The sequence below is a fragment of the Vicia villosa genome, unplaced genomic scaffold, assembly GCF_029867415.1.
Source record: "Vicia villosa cultivar HV-30 ecotype Madison, WI unplaced genomic scaffold, Vvil1.0 ctg.000052F_1_1, whole genome shotgun sequence".
NCBI classification, from domain to species: domain Eukaryota; kingdom Viridiplantae; phylum Streptophyta; class Magnoliopsida; order Fabales; family Fabaceae; genus Vicia; species Vicia villosa.
In genome coordinates, this window is record NW_026704981.1 from 1,675,778 (window position 1) to 1,693,020 (window position 17,243).

The 17,243-nt window shown below is 38.8% G+C and overlaps 2 protein-coding genes across 2 annotated transcripts; both read left to right on the forward strand.

Moving 5' to 3' along the window:
- The first annotated feature begins 10,030 nt into the window (after nt 1-10,030).
- On the forward strand, nt 10,031-10,753 carry LOC131623121 (uncharacterized). The gene has a single exon (XM_058894135.1). The coding sequence runs from the start codon at nt 10,031-10,033 to the stop codon at nt 10,751-10,753; it is 723 nt and encodes a 240-aa protein (XP_058750118.1).
- A 3,065-nt stretch (nt 10,754-13,818) lies between these two features.
- LOC131623122 (uncharacterized) lies at nt 13,819-14,649 on the forward strand. Its single transcript, XM_058894136.1, has 3 exons — nt 13,819-14,055; nt 14,239-14,384; nt 14,430-14,649. Exons 1-3 carry the CDS (start codon nt 13,819-13,821, stop codon nt 14,647-14,649), a joined length of 603 nt encoding a protein of 200 aa, XP_058750119.1.
- The last annotated feature ends 2,594 nt before the right edge of the window (nt 14,650-17,243 follow it).

Sequence of the window (17,243 nt, forward strand, 5' to 3'; positions counted from 1 at the left end):
GACGAGAAAAATCGGTTCATCTGGTGCGACCGTGCAGAATTTTGCGAGTACCGTTCAAAGAATGCGATAAAATTCAAACTTCAGCTCGAAATATGACTTAGCACGTGTGACGAAGAATCGAAGATAACGAAATTTCCGAGAGAATGCCGCCGGAATGGACCTCATACGATAAAAATCGAAGGAGTTATGAATTTTCAAACTCGCCGCGACATACCCGAAAGCACACTTTTCACTGAAAAATCAAGGCGTTCTTCAAAATGCTGGGAATTTTTGGTGCATAATTGGTCTTCGGTCCGAACATATGAAATGTCGGGAATATTAGCACAGAGCTTCAGTTAAAATCTCGAGTGAATCGGATGAGCGGATTGTGAGATATGAATTTTTTAGTGTCCGAAAACCTACGGTTCAGCACCATTTTTCACTGCGAACGCTCCAGTAATTTGAAAATTCGACAACCTTCCTCATGGAATTGGTTTCTGAGTCAAACACGAAAGTTGTAGATAACATCGAAACAGTCGGGGCCACACGGGAATTCAGCTCATATCACTTTCAGAATAAGATTTATGAATTTTCTCGTATTTCCACTGTTTGAACCATATTTCACTCCGTACCTTCTTAAACCCATGAAAACTTTTTATTATTTTTTTTCCTTTTCGAACGACGAAATAAACGTCTTGGATAACTTATAGCTCAAATAAAGAGGGAAAATTTTGGGGTGCAACAGAGTCACGTCTCTAACCTCGCCCTAGGGTAAACTATGGATTTTGATTTTTGTACCTGTAGAACGGGTTCTAGGGGTCTTAGAGTTTTTGCTCGACCTTAAAGATACGTTGACTGGTATTTATAAGAGAGTTTTCTCTGAGTGTAGTATCTGCGTGACAATTACTTTCGTAATCAACGCTCTACGTCCTAAGAGGCTTTAAGTGGGGTTAAAGTGTTTCTAGGTCCTCCTGGTACAAATCAGTCTCGGAATGCATTGGCGCAGTTAATCAGAACCAGCCAGGTAAATCCCAAGAGTAGATTTGGGAACCAATATTAGAGGGTTTCACCGGGAAGACATCCTCAATCCTATCTTAAGTTGCACTCAAATCCGGGTATAGGAATTTCTCACCACAAGGGGGAATTAAGCCCTTTCCCGATACAGAAAACCCATAAAAATAAACAAGTAGAAATGCAGCAAACACATGAAATGACACAGAGGTTAGGCAAGACCTCTCTTGTTTGAGGGGGAATTTGGCATCCCTAATTCCTCATTGGGGTTGGACCAGCACAGGTCAACCATTGGTTTGGATGAAAACCAATGTTATTACTTGTCCCCAGCAGAGTCGCCATTTTTCTGTGGTGTCGTTTTTTTTACCTCCCCGTTTCATTTGGGAGGACGGCACGCCAGACCCTTCACGCGAAATTTGGAAGGAGAAAGGCGCCCTTTGGATGAATTTTATTTCAGTTCTTCTTACGATAGCACACAAACTTTTTAATTATCCTACAAGGAGGAAGGGGAAAAAGATCTAAAATAAACCCTAAGAGTTTTCTAGGTGTGGGGATTTCACCTAATCAAAAGTTCTGGAGTCCGGGAGGTCAGTTATACTTAGGGAAGGTTTTAAGTACCCTACATATCCGTAGTACTCTACGGGAACCTTCTCTGTGTCTATGTGTTTGTGTTTGTGTTTGTTAATTGATTGGGAAAGTTTCTCCTTTTTGTTAGGAGAGAGAATTGAATTGAATTGAATGAAAGATAGATGAACTGACTGTTTTTGGTTTTTTGATTAGCTCGCTGAGATTCCTTGTGAATCTCATACCTACATATCCCTAATGGAAGTCAGAGCTTTTTGTAGTTCGGGGAACTAATTAGGGAAATGAATTGATTTTTTTGGTGCCTTGCTTGAAGCTCAAGGTTGAAGCTTTGAATTAAATCTGTGTTTACAGGAAAGAGACATGAAGTCATCTTTACAGAGAGGTATTTCTACTATTCCACCACAAACATTTTAAGTGACAGAAAAGCTGAGTTTGTTTCATTAAGAGAGGGACCTTACTTGGTTTTGTACAAGCATTCCAGTCGCGTGTCTCTTGAATGAAAGAAATATTCTCAACCAAATTAGGGAAAGTTGTACAAGTCCGGGGATGTGCCAGAGCATGCCTTTCAGATTCCTAAATGGGAGAATGTTTGAAATTGAAATGTTTGTTTGTTTGTTTGTTTGAATGTAGTGAAATAGGAGAAATATCTCTCTATAGAGATAAGTCATGTCTATCTACTGTATAAAAGATTTGATTTTGACTGGCTTGTATGAGGCCCAAGCTTGAGGCTTAAAAGGTTTTTTATTAACCACTGGGAATTTGACTTTGAATGAGGAAATTTGTGCTCTGTATGAAGCCCAGAACTGAGGCTGACTCTAGTTGGAGAGTGTTTATTTTATTTGATTGAAAGGTTTATTTTAGTGTTTTGTATAAAGCCCAGAATTGTGGCTGACTCTACCTAGGGAGACTCTATTATCTGCCTTGTACAAAGCCCAAGGTTGTGGCTGACTGCTGAGGAAACATAGTTTGGAGACTATGGATGACTCTATTTTGTACCTCGTACAAAGCCCAAGGTTGTGGCTGACTTAGTGGGGAAAAGATCCTAAAGGTTAGGAATCTTTTGACACAGAAAATGATGTTTATCTGCCTTGTACAAAGCCCAAGGTTGTGGCTACTTGATGGGGAAGGACTCACTGTGGAGACTCTATTATCTGCCTTGTACAAAGCCCAAGGTTGTGGCTGACTCTGGATAGGGGAATACTTATGAGTAGGATTTTTGACTCTGAGGGGAGTATCTGCCTTGTACAAAGCCCAAGGTTAAGGCTAACTCTACTGAGGATTGCTCTAGTGTTTAGAGACTAAAGGTTGACCCTTCTGAGGATTGTGCTCTTATTAAGCAGGGATTGATGAATGAAAGACCCAGGTTTGAAGATTGACTCTACTGGGGAATTTTTTTGAGACTGACCTAGGGTTGAATCTACTGGGGAGTTTTTGAAGGTTTGAATGAAAGATGATTTGGAAGCTAACCCTTTCCAGGGAATTTGGATTTGAAGGATTGATTTTGGAGGCTGACCTTTTCCAGGGATTTTGTGAAAATGAACGAATTGATGGAGGCTGACCCTTTCCAGGGGTTTTGACTTTAAAGGAATGGTTTTGGAGGCTGACCCTTTACAGGGGTTTTTGACACTAAAAGATTGATTTTGGAGGCTGACCCTTTCCAGGGGATTTGACTTAAAAGGAATTGTTTTAGACTTCTTGTTTAGAGCCCAAGATTTAGGCTGACTTTGGTTGAGGATATTTCAGATATAGAACCTAGACTCTGCTTAGGAGAAGATTCACTGGAGATTAAAGATATGGGTGACAGAAACTGTCCATGTCTCTCATTCCAAAAGGTGAACTCAATACTGAGATTGAGACATTCTTGGCTTATTTGAAGTCTGGTTTAAAGAATAGAAGAAACTCACTAGGGTAGGCTAAAAATGTGACTAAAGACCTGTTCCTATGTTTATAAGAAACCTGATGGATCCTTGTATACAAGCTCAAGAGAAAGATGTGAATATGCTTTTAAGAAGCATGTGGGTCCTTGTATTGTAAGCCCAAGAGGAGGCTAATCGAGGGTCCTTGTTATAGCACAAGAGAAAGATGTGTTGGTTTTTCCAAGATGTTTCACCGGGAATAATTCATCTTGAGGTTTAAACTAAGGAATTCTAATTAGGAAAGATCCTTCACCGGGAAGACATTCTCAATTCTAGGCCATAGTCCTATAATATATATATATATATAGTTTATTTGTCCTAAGGTTGTTCTCAGACGGAGTTCTAAATAGCATATATATATACAGTTGATATTTGACAATAATTTAAATGAAAGCTTGTAAATTGAAAGCTATAAAGCCTAACCTGGATGAAGAGGAGGCCTTTGAAGATGTATGTACAAGGGGATTGGGTCTTAGACTCAAGGAGAGGCCCAAGTGCAATTGATTTGAAGTTGTTGTTGTTTGAAAAACAGTTTGAGAGTTTGATTGAAAACAGTTTTAGAATGTTTATTGAAAACAGTTTTGAAATGTTTTTGTTTTGAAAACAGAAGAAGTGAAGATGGACACTAGGTCACATAGGTATATGAAGAGTTTCACCGGGAATAATGCCCTTCAATACCGAGATGAAAGTTTTGAAAACAGATGAGAGGTTTTCTGTTTAAAGATGAGTTTGAAAACAAACTATGAAAAGAAAAAGGTGTTGGGTCTTACACTCTATTATAGGCCCATTGAAATTTGTTTACTGTTTAAGAAAACAGTTGAAAATGTTATGTTGGATGTAAGGTTTTGTTGAATGAAAACCTTAGTCGTCTGTTTGTCGAAGTATGAAAATAGTTTGAAAATTGACAAAAGTCAACTTAATTAGGGTAAAGACAAAGTCTATACCTAATTAAGACCTAAATGATTAGGGTTTTATTAAAAAAAAATATTTACAAAGTGATTAGGTTATGAAAATCAAGTGAAAACTATATTTAAAGTACTTTAAAATACTTAAAAATATGTTATTTTAAACCTAATAAAAATGTATCAAATAATTAATATTTTTGTGATCTTTTTTATTATTCATAAAATAGATATGTTAAATGACAAGTGTGTGAAAAATCAAGAGGAAATGATTTAATTTGATTGGTTAATTAATTGTGTGAAGTTGTGAAGAAAAGTGAAATAAACAAGTGGTAAAAAATTGGTTTTGGCCTCACCATGGTTTGAACCCACGCCCTTGAAGTCACCAGTTCAAAATAACACCACTGGGCCATGCGCCAGTTGGTGACTATAACATGCATCCATTTGATTATGTTTCAAAAAAAGTTGAAAACCTTTGAAAAAAAGTTGAAAACCTTTGTGGGCAAGGGAGTATTAAGAGCGCATGTGAGGCCACTAGGGCAATCGATGAATTCGTTTATAAAACGCCTACCACTAAAAATATAATAAACTTCACCCCCGGGATTTGAATTTTGCGCGCCATGGCCATTGTCGTCTTTAACCTCAAGCTCGAAAAATTTGAATTTTCTAACTTGCTCAATTTTCAACCAATGGTCATGATGTAAACATGGAAGTTGTTCTAAATTCACTCACGATTCCAGATATGTAACTAAAATAGGCTAAAATTGACTATAGCTACTGAATTAACTAAAATACGTGAAGAACCCTAAAAATTGAAAATAAAGTTAAATGATGATATTGATGAATAAATGAATGATGATAGAGGGCTTTTGATCCTCTGATGACACTGAATGAACTGGTATTGAGTTTTAACACAAAGAGTACACGAATTAAAGAGGTGGAGTTCAAAAACTTACCTTTGAAAGTGAAGGTCGTGGTGATGGTGGAGAGCTTCTGGCTATGGATGAATGATTGCAAAAGCTTCCTAGGACCTTGTTGATGCTATCTAGGCACTTGGATTGCTTTGAAAACCTCTGAATTAATCTACTCGGCCCCTAGGCACTAGGACCTTGCTTTTGGGAATATTCTTCAATCCTTATGCAATGATGAAAATTAATGCATGGCATCTCTACTGATGTATTATGTGTCATGTAGCATCAATTGGTAGAGGCATTTGCACAATTTTGGCCAAAACTAAAGTTGGTCATGTCTTGAAATTTCACTACACGGGCCTAATTTTGAACAAGCATAACTCTTAGCTCAAAATGAATTTGGAGAAGGTTGAGCAAAATTTGGAAAGCCCTTAACATGTACTTCAATTCATTAGTTTGGAGTTTCTTCAAAATCATTTGGGAAATTTGTGTAAAATGGGCTTAAAGTTTGAAGAAAACTAGGTTAAAAACACTTAATATTTCACCAAGTGTTTATGACCTATAACTTTCAAAACTCATATCTCTCAAATGATTGATCTTTTGAAAAAAGTTCCAATGTGAAAAGTTGTTTTATTTTGCAAGATCTACAACTTTCATGTTGGAAGTTTTTAGAGTTGTGTAGGTGAAATTTTGAGATCCATGAACTAGGTCAAAACACACCAGTTTGACTTTTTGTTGACTTTTTTATCCTTGATGGATTTTCTTGATTTTCTTTGGCCAAATGACTTCAATAATAATATATTGATGATATTGATCCTTAAAATTCATGGTTTGATCCAAAACCCTAAAAGTCAAAGGTGATCTTATACAGTTGACTTTTTCCAAATGAAGTGAAATCTTGGACTTTTGTGATGAATCAAGTTCTCCTCCTCAAATGAATGATATGAATGGAACATATTGAGGTAATAAAAGTTCTTGAACCATGTTTTGAGTTGTGGAGCCATGTCCTGATTAAAAGTCAACTGTCCAGGTGAATTAGGTCAAAAACCCTAATTTGTAGGTCAGATGAAATTGATGACTGTGGATCTTGAATTGAAGTACAATTCCCATTGGATATTGTCATAGGGATCATTTGAAGATGATTGAGCCCTTTGAGTGATGCCCTGGAGCTTTTTAGGGTTTCCCAGATGTGGGCCTTGATTTTAGTCCTTGATAAGCTCAAAACCCTAGTCTGATGACCTGAGCAAACCTGATTCCTGATGACTGGTGTCTAATCAACATAGGTGGATAAATGAGTCATTTGAGTCCTATGTTTGTATTATAGGTCCTTTTCTTATTGATTGATACTTTGCTTGAGCTTCTTTGTTTTTGAACTCCCTTGACTGAGTGTTAGATAAGCAAGAGACTGCTTTGGGTACTTGCCTTGAGTTGATGAAGTTCCTGGAGGTGTGATATCTTAGGGGGGGTCAAAATTAGGGTATGACATTTTGTTACTGATGTAACCGGTTATATGAGGGATGTAACCGGTTACATGACTCTTTTTTCCAATATTTTGTGTTGCCTATACTGATGTAACCGGTTACCTGTTTGATGTAACCGGTTACCACTGAAGCAGTTTGCCTTGTTTTTCAATTTTGAATTAATGTAAACGATTACCTATCTCATGTAGCCGATTACCACTGTTACTTTTGCCCAATTTTACTTAATTCATGTACATGTGCCTTATGCTTCCCATTCTTTTTCCAATGTTCATGATTAATCATAACACTTGTCTCCTTGTTATTACTAACATTTTTGCTAGCTTGTACAAGGCTTCGAAGGAGATCTCTGATAGACGCGTGCGCGTCGTGTTCCACTTTATTTATGGGACATGACATCTTTTGATCATGATTATATTTTTTCCATTGCTTGTCTGGATTATCATTTTTGCGCAGGTGTGTTGAATGTGTACGAGCATACATTCCGACTCGAGATTCGCTTTTACACTGACTCTTGATGTTAATGTCAGATGATTAGACTTTCTGACTCATATTGTTATTGATGGCAGCTTACACAAAGTTTTTCGGACTTCCCGCTTTCGTTTGCTTGCTCATTGCGGGTTTGCTATCCGTTCGGTATTACCTCGTGTTCCTTTTTATCCTCATTCCACATCATATATTGCCATGAGAAGTAGGATAGACACTCATCTTTTAGCTGGAAGTCCTCTCTAGGTGGCCATGACAGTGCAAGTTTATATTTGAGCTTTGCGGCAGGGTGTTATGGTGCCATAAGACCTATTCGAAGGCAACAACGTTAAGTCCTCATTTTAGACAAGCGGAGAGGGTTCGCAATCAACCTCCGCCACGTCTCATTGAGTCTGTTCAGTTAGCGCACGTTACGCATTGCTTGTTTTTGAACCGGCCCCAGATCCAGTTATCGAGTATGTCAAGTGGAACAAGGTTCTTGCAGTTGGATCCCCATACTTTGTCTACCTCGCGTCACCCGATGCTGATGCTTTGTGCACGAACGCACAGGCTGCTATTCCCCTTTCTTCCCATTCACACCTTGTTTGCCTCGGAGGAATTTCCTCGTTGGCTAAAGCTTCCCTTGATAGCTTGTTTGTCCCAGAGGACTTTCCCTGGTTGACTAAAGCTCCCTTTGGTCATCTTGTTTTCTTCGGGGGACTTTCCCCGTTAGCCCTGTCTTTTGCTTGTTTGTTTCGGAGGACTTTCTCCGTGGACTAAAGCAATCTCCTTGTCCCCAGGTCACTACTTTGGTAGTTGTTTGCTTCATGAGCCGAGCTCGATTGTATGCTATCGTGTGCTATTGTGATGTACTTGCTTATTGTATGTTGTCTGATGTGCGTTTTATCTGCGATGCCTGTTTGTATGACATCGTTGTGATGCTTGTTCACATTTGACATGTATGCTTGTTACATGTTTTCCATGCATGTATTCCTGTTACGTGTATGTCTCATTTTATCTGTGATGCTTGTTCGTTTGATATATTTTTAATGCTTGTTCATATTTGACATGTATGCCTGTTACATGTCTGCCATGCATGTATGCCTGTTACATGTATGTCTTATTTTTATCTACGATGCCTGATTGTATGATATCTGTGATGCTCGTTCACATTTGACATGTATGCCTGTTACATGTTTTCCATGCATGTATGCCGGTTACGTGTATGTCTTTTATCTGCGATGCCTGTTTGTATGATATCACTTGTGATGCATGTTCACACAGTTGCACATGTATGCCTGTTACATGTTGTTTGTGATGCTTGTTAGCATTTTATTTGTGTTACTTGTTCACATTTAACGTGTATGCATGTTAGATGTCTGCCATGCATGTATGCCTGTTACGTGTATATCTTGTATCTGCGATGCCTGTTCGTATGATGTCACTTGTGATGTCTGTTCACAAATCCACATTCATGTATGCCTGTTACGTGTTTGTCTTTCTATCTACAATGTCTGTTCACATGTTTACTTGATGTTTGCTAGGATCTTTGTGACGTTGCTTGTTCATTACATGCTCCCTTAGGTACTCGATTCCATTTCTCTAGGAGACGCGAATCGAGATAGAAACAGAAATTTTTGAGCCGAACTATGGCGCTCTGACTTCTCCATTGTACATGGGAGGTACGTAGGCACAGGGTGCGGACGCCCTAGCGAGTGGACTTTTCTTCTTCTTTTTTTTGTCTAACTTTCTTTCTACCTTGCTTATTCTTCCATTGCATGTTTTTTCTTAGCACATTGAATGATACACATACACACCCTTAGATTAGAAACTAGCAATAATGGATCATGTGGAGTACCATAGACGTGAGGGGTGCTAATACCTTCGCCTTGCATAATCGACACCCTTACCTATTCTCTGAGACTATTTATAGTTTTATTTGGTTTTCTTTGATATTTTCCATTCCTTCGTGTAGGATAAATATATGTACGATGGCGACTTTATTTTTTTCCGATGAGTTTTCCAGTTGCTTCAGCTGGAGACTTCATTGGGGACTGTTGACCTATCATTGGTCCATCCCGAGTGTCATTCCTAGTTCTTGCTTATGTTCTTTTCAGTGGGTGTTTGTGTGTTTATTGCTATCATCATGTATATATTGTTTGCTTGCATTTTCATCTATGTGTTTACCGCTTTCCATTTTCTGGATATTTGTTATGATGTGTTGGCTGGTTTTCAGTTTGGTAGGAGGGTTGTTACCGTGAGGTAAAAGGTACACTACCCAGACCAAGTATACACTTAGATTAGCGTGGATAGTTATGTTGGCTCTCGTGGCGCTTGGCACATAGGGTTGGCATAACATTCCACAACCAGGAGAGAACTTGGTGAGGCGATCGTTGTCCTACACGATTATTGCACTAGGCAGGCGCTTTCATTGTTTGTTCGAAATTCCTGGCGACCATTAGGGACATCCTGTTTGTGTCTAGGACTCATACTTGAGAGGTTTGGGATGGGACAGGAAACCTTGGCTCCTACCTACCCGGATTGCTTGTTCTGATTAGTGCCGAACTTTTGAACTTGTGTCGTTGTAATGAATTTTTTTTTTAGAATGCTCAATTTGGTTTCGGAATCAGTTTATTTCCATAATCAACACAGCTTTATCCAGATATATTGGAACCTTGATCCTGTATTATGTGCATAGCATTTTTGCATCATCTTAACATTCATGTTTTACTTTCCAGGTGTCCTTATCTTTGATTCTAATTTTAAGCAACAGTCTTCCCAAAATGAGTCCGCACAAGAGTCACAACATCGGATACAAATTCACGAAGCCTTTTTTGGGTTCGTTATTGGCTTTGGCTGAGAGGTCTCCTCCCGAGAATGAAGTCATCTTTGAGAGGAACTATGGAAAGATACTAGGTATTCTGGACTCGTCTCTGACAGTATATCAGGAGAGGGGTGTCCACACTCTCTTGCAGTTCTACAATTCACCTTTGCGTTGCTTCACTTTTGTTGACTTTCAGTTGATGCCTACCTTGGAAGAGTATTCGTATCTAATGGGAGTTCGGGTCGAACATCGGGTTTCGTTCCAAATCAATATGGGTGTTCCATCGTCTAATCAGTTAGCGCCTACTCTTTATTTGAGCAAGTCATGGGTGGAAGCTAACCTTGAATCTAAGGCTAGCCATTCTGGTTTCTATGTGGAGCCTCTACTGAATAAAGCACATGTTGCTGCTGTTCAAGGGGTTTGGAAAGATTTCAATATTCTTTTGGCCTTGTGCGTATACAGGATAGTCTTGTTTCCCAATGTACCTGATTTCATGGACATCAACGCCATCCGCATCTTTATGGTGGGGAATCCTGTTCCCACTTTCTTGGGAGATGTGTACCATTCAGTGCATTCCAGAAACCACAAGGGAAGAGGAGGTGTTGTGAATTATTGCATTCCATTATTGTACATGTGGTTCAAGAATCATTTGCCTTGCAAGGGAGCATTCGTAGCTACTTGAGATTCTTTGAGTTGGGCGAAGAGGTTGATGAGGTTGAGAGCCAAAGACATTCCCTGGTACATGTCCAAGTTAGATTGGAAAGATGATGAGATGATTTCCGATTGTGGGGAATTTGATAATGTTCCTCTCATGGGAATTCGATGTGATATTAACTACAACCCATGTCTTGATGTCTGGCAATTGAGTTTTGCTTTGGTAGGTCCTCACAAAGACCAGCATATGAAAGAAACCATATACTATGATGTGCTACAAGATGACGCTGCCTTGTAGAGAGCTGTCAGAGCATGGATTCACTTCTGAGTGAAAGTTAAGGCGGATCTGGGTGAAAGAGACTACATTGCTCATCCTGATTACGTGGAGTGGTTAAAGAAGAGAGCCGGATGCAACGGTTTGCCTTTTCCTCTTGAGGAACCGTTATACGAGCATGTCCCGAGTTTCATATTGATGTGTCGTTGGGTAGCTTTCTGAAGACGACAAATGCCAATGAAAAGCTTCATGGAGAGAATCTGGATTTGACTATGCAGCTTTATGATGCCAATCAGGAGAAGCTGGTTTTGAGTCGCCATTTGAAGATGAGTAGTGAAGGTTCTAGCAGAAGGGCGAAGTCTTAGAAGAGTCAATGAGTTATTAATACCTCGGGTGCTTTTGATGAGGTTGCTGAATTAAGGAAAGCCTTGGAAGAAGCTGAAGGCCGAGTACTAGAGAGGAAACATGAGCTCAAGAAAGCGCGGGTTCAGCATAAGGCAGAAACAACAAGTTTGATGTCAAAGCTTCAGGGCAGCAATGACTGAGTCAGTGAAGCTTTCGCACAAAAGAAGAGGTTGGAATTCTAGGTTCACAGGAGCCAAGCTTGGTTTGACAAAGTGTTACGAGAGAATAAGATTCTGAAGGAATAACTTCAAGCAAAGGACGAGATCATTCGAAAGCTCACCCAGAGACCAGATCATGAAGACGCTCGGGAGTAGTTTGTTTAATTTGTTGATTTCTTTTTTATCACCATCACGCTTGTCGTAACACCCCATAATTTCATAAATTAATTTAATTGGAATTTAAATTAGTTATTTTGAATTAATCGGTTTTATTCAATTAAACAAAGAATTTGGAGAAAAGAAGGTTACTGGGCTCAGTGTTGTGTTTAGTAAAAGAAGGGTGTTAAGTGATAGGCCCTTACTAAGTGAATTTCCTTATTTTCATAAAATATAGGATTTTTGTGGAAAAGAAATAGAAAGCCAAAAAGAAGATAAGAAGCCAAGTAGAGAGAAGATAGAATACGTGAAAGAGGAGTAGAAGAGGAAGAGAGCACTCAAGCAAGTTTTAAATTCAGGTAAGGGAGGACTCTTCCAGTTATCATTTATTATTGGGTTTTAGATGATAATATTGAATTGGGGTTGTTGTCCGTTTTAATTGTGATGTATGTTAGGTTTTAGGATTTTGAGGTTTTAGGTTCAATTGTATGTTTTTGTGCAATATAATGTGTATGAATGATTATGGATGTCAATTGGATTTGTGTGATGTTAGAACTATGTTCAATGGCTGGAATTAGTTGTGTGTTGATGTGAAATTTGTATTGGTATGAAATGGTATGAGTAGAGGGACTGATATGCTGTCAAAACTGAGATTTTTTATTCTGGACACGATGTAACCGGGTAGCAGCCCTGTTGTAACCGGTTACAGCATTGTAAAATAGGCAGATTGGGCATTCTGGGGTACTGTAACCGGTTACAGCTGAACGTGACAAATAGCGAATATAATGACGGTGATGTGTAACGGGGTAACAACCCTGCTGTAACCGGTTACACTTGACAATTTTCAGAAAAATTTAATTTTGTAAAACTCATATCTTTTGAACCGCACGTCCGTTTTAAGCATCGTTTCGAACGTTGTGTGCATAATTAGAAATCCTATCTAATTAAATAATATTTTGAGACGTTAGGCTATTTTATTTTTAAAACCTCGATTAAATTAATTGTTGATGTTATGCATTATCGACATACGTGGCCTTATGTAACAATGTGATCGATGTGATTATGATATGGCTATATTGCGATTGTGATGATTGTTGAGATTGATATATGATTAATTATTGAATGATGCTGAGGCATGTACATACTTGTTATTGATGAGGATGGTGAGTTAAAATGAGACTATGTAGCACATCGGATCGATGATGCTGTAAGTATGTCATGTGTGTGCATTCATACATAAATCATATGGTGGTTGAATCTAGAAGATGTGTTGGATCAGTGAGGGCATAATTCCCATTGTGTGGAATTCGTGCTGGTTGGGCCGTATCTTGAAGATGTTGGATCGGTCGGGTGGGTTAATCCCATGTTTGGTACCACATGCATAGTGTCAGTATATTACATATGCATTATTATTATGACATGATTGGATGGTTTCCAGTGTTGTAATCGGTGATGTAATTGCGTTATTGTTGATGAATGTTTTCTTGAAAATCTGAATACATGCAATTGGGTGAATGATAAACTGATGATATATTATTGTTTATGATCTAATAACACTTGTTAATTGTGAATGAGACTCACCCTTACATGTTTATATTTTCCAGATTAAGGAGTAGCGACATCTTGAATTGGCGAGGATACCTCATAGGTTAGTTTGTAGTTCGTGTCGAGTCATGCTCTGATTTGTAACACTGGGGAACAATAGACTTAGAGTTACTTATGATACTTAAGTTTTTCTGTTTTGGATTATGTATCGTTTGGGTTATGTTTTGGTGATGTCTTACGATACTGTTGAATGATATTCCGCTGTGTTAATCATGTGTTTTTGATATTTTGTGGTTCGTTCCTAATAAAGCATGACAGACGGTTTATGGTTTTAATTATTTTTCTTAATTGTGGAACTCTTGTTTTATGTTTACTCTGATTATTATTATAATTTCTGCGGGGGTTTAGAAGGGTGTTACACTAGGGGTATCAGAGCATAATCGATCGTTGTGACTAGAGTCTTAGTGTCAGTCTTTCCCTATGTATGCGACTAGTGCGAGTTGACACTGTCGATACTTTTGTGCTAATAGAAATTATTTTGTGATTAGCAAAGCAATGGCAGGAAGAGGTGGAAGAAATGATGATGTGATCGCTGAGGCTCTGGGTATGATTGCTGGCATGCTAGGAGAGAATGCGAATGGAGCTGGGATTGGTGCGAATAGGAAATTGGCAGAATTTCAATGGAACAACCCTCCATTGTTCAACGACACTCACGATCCTGATGGTGCTCAGAAGTGGCTAAAGGAAATCGAAAGGATCTTTTGGGTGATTGATTGCGCTGAAAATCTGAAGGTGAGGTATGGCACTCACATGTTATCCGAGGAAGCTGATGACTGGTGGGTTTCTACTAGAGCTGAATTAGATTCTGACGGCATAGCGATTACTTGGGCCATATTTAAGAGGGAATTTCTGAGGAAGTACTTTCCTGAAGATGTTCGGGGAAGGAATGAAATTGAGTTTTTGGAGTTGAAACAGGGTAGTATGACGGTGCCGGAGTATGCTTCCAAATTTTTTGAGTTGGCTAAGTACTACGTGCACTACAATAATGACAAAGCTGGTGAATTCTCAAAGTGTATCAAATTTGAGAATGGCGTTCGTGACGAGATCAAGCAAGGCATCAGGTATTAGAGGATTCGCCGATTTGCTGATTTAGTAGACTGTAGCAGAATCTTTGAGGAGGATAACCTTAGGCTGAAGTCATCTCACTCTCGCGAGTTGATTGAAAAGAAGGGTAAGAAACCTATGGATCGAGGTAAGCCATACGATAAAGGAAATCCAAAAGCTGGTGATGGGAAAAGACCTAGTGGGGGAGATTCTGGGGATTTTGTTAGATGCTATAATTGTGGCGAAGTCGGACATCGTAGGAATGAGTGTAAGGCTGAATAGAAAACGTGCTTCAAGTGTGGTAAAGTGGGTCATGTTGCTGCGGATTGTAGGATGAAGACTGTGACTTGCTACAATTGCGGTGAAGAGGGTCACATTAGTCCACAGTGCACAAAACCAAAGAAGAACCAATCTGGCAGGAAGGTTTTTGCTTTTTCTGGATCAGAGACTACTCCAGGGAATAGATTGATTAAAGGTACGTGTTTCATACATGGCACACCTTTAATTGCAATTATTGATACTGGTGTGACTCACTCGTTTATTTCATTAGATTGTGCTAAGAGATTAAATTTAAAGATATCTAGTATAAATGGAAGAATGGTTATTGACACTCCTGCGTTGGGTTCAGTGACTACTTCATTTGCATGTTTGAATTGTCCTATTGATATATTTGGTAGAAAATTTGGAATGGACTTAGTGTGCCTTCCGCTCGAACAACTTGACATCATTCTGGGGATGAATTGGTTGCAATTCAATCGAGTTCATATCAACTGTTTTACGAAGACGGTTATTTTTCCTAAAGAGGTTAGTATCGAGGACTTAGCGATGACTGCGAGACAGGTGGATGAGGCGGTTAAAGATGGGGCAGTCGTGTTTATGTTATTTGCATTAATGGAGATGAAAGGAAAAGCAGTGAGTAATGAATTGCCAGTGGTGTGTGATTTTCCAGAAGTTTTTCCAGAAGATGTTAGAGAGTTGCCACCTAAGAGAGAAGTGGAATTCGCTATCGATCTGATTCCTGGAACTAGTCCTGTGTCAATGGAACCTTATAGAATATCGACATCTGAGTTGGCTGAATTGAAGAGTCAATTAGAAGAATTGCTTGAGAAGGAATTTATTTGTCCTAGTGTTTCACTATGGGGTGCGCCAGTGTTGTTGGTAAACAAGAAGGAAGGTTCCATGAGGTTGTGTGTGGACTGAATAAGGTTACTATCAAGAATAGGTAACCGTTGCCGAGGATTGATTATTTGATGGATCAACTGGTCGGAGAAAGTGTATTTAGTAAAATTGATTTGAGATCGGGGTATCATCAAATTCGTGTGAAAGCGGACGATATTCAAAAGACTGCATTCAGAACGAGATATGGTCATTACGAGTATAAGGTAATGCCATTCGGAGTGACTAATGCACCTGGTGTTTTTATGGAATATATGAATAGGATTTTCCATCCTTATCTCGTCAAGTTCGTAGTGGTGTTTATAGATGATATTCTGATATATTCCAAGAACGAAGAGGAGCATGCGAAACATCTTAGAGTTGTGTTGGAATTGTTGAAAGAGAAAAGACTTTATGATAAGTTGTCAAAATGTGAGTTCCGGCTGAATGAAGTAAGTTTTCTTAGTCATGTAATTTCCAAGGATGGTATTGCCGTAGATCCGACAAAGGTAGAAGCAGTATCTCAATGGGAAGCTCCGAAGTCTACTTCAGAGATTCGTACTTTTCTTGGTCTTGCAGGTTACTACAGAAAATTTATAGAAGGATTTTTGAAATTAGCATTGCCGTTGACTAAGTTGACTAGAAATGGTCAAGCATTCATCTGGGATTCGAAGTGTGAAGAAGGATTCCAAGAGTTGAAGAAGAGATTAACTAGTGCTCCTATCCTAATTTTGCCGAATCCGACAAAATCTTTTGTGGTGTATTGTGATGCTTCATTGATGGGATTAGGTGGCGTATTAATGCAGAATCAACAGGTAGTGGCTTATGCATCGAGACAACTCAAGATTCATGAGAAGAATTATCCGACTCATGATTTAGAGTTGGCAACTATAGTATTTGTACTGAAATTGTGGAGACATTATCTGTATGGTTCGAGGTTTGAAGTATTTAGTGATCATAAGAGTTTGAAGTATCTCTTCGATCAAAAAGAGCTTCATATGAGGCAGAGGAAATGGTTAAAATTTCTTAAGGATTATGACTTTTGATTGAATTACCATCCGGGTAAAGCGAACATTGTTGCGGATGCTTTGAGTAGGAAGTCTTTACATATGTTGATGCTGATGGTGAAGGAATTGGATTTAATCGAACAATTTAGAGACTTAAGTTTGGTATGTGAAGATGCTCTTAACAATGTTAAATTGGGTATGTTAAAGTTGACAAGTGGTATCCTTGATGAGATTAGAGCGCGTCAAAAAATTGATGTTGAGTTGGTTGATAAATTAACTTTGAGTAACCAAGGCAAAGGAGGTGAATTCATAATTGATGAGAATGATATCTTGAGGTTTGGTAATTGAGTATGTGTTCCTGATGTTGCCGAACTAAAGAAGAGTATTCTAGAGGAAGGACACCGTAGTGGATTAAGTATTCATCATCTTGGTGCTACCAAGATGTATCATGATCTGAAAAAGCTGTTTTGGTGGCCTAGAATGAAGAAAGAGATCGCTGAGTTTGTTTATTCTTGTTTGACTTTCCAGAAGTCGAAGATTGAACATCAGAAGTCGTATGGAGCTATGCAACCGTTGTTTATTCCGGAATGGAAGTGGGACAGCGTATCCATGGATTTTGTTTCCGGTTTGCCGAGGACCGTTAAGAACTGTGAAGCTATTTGGGTTATTGTGGACAGATTGACGAAATCTGCTCACTTCATACCGATGAGAATG

What these genes read in the sequence shown, in the direction of transcription:
- LOC131623121 (XM_058894135.1), top strand. Translation starts at nt 10,031, where the DNA reads ATGAGTCCGCACAAGAGTCACAACATCGGATACAAATTCACGAAGCCT.
- LOC131623122 (XM_058894136.1), top strand. Translation starts at nt 13,819, where the DNA reads ATGGCAGGAAGAGGTGGAAGAAATGATGATGTGATCGCTGAGGCTCTG. An exon ending in ATTGCGCTGAAAATCTGAAG is followed by an intron (nt 14,056 to 14,238) that starts GTGAGGTATGGC and finishes GAGTTGAAACAG; the next exon opens with GGTAGTATGACGGTGCCGGA. An exon ending in GAGATCAAGCAAGGCATCAG is followed by an intron (nt 14,385 to 14,429) that starts GTATTAGAGGAT and finishes AGACTGTAGCAG; the next exon opens with AATCTTTGAGGAGGATAACC.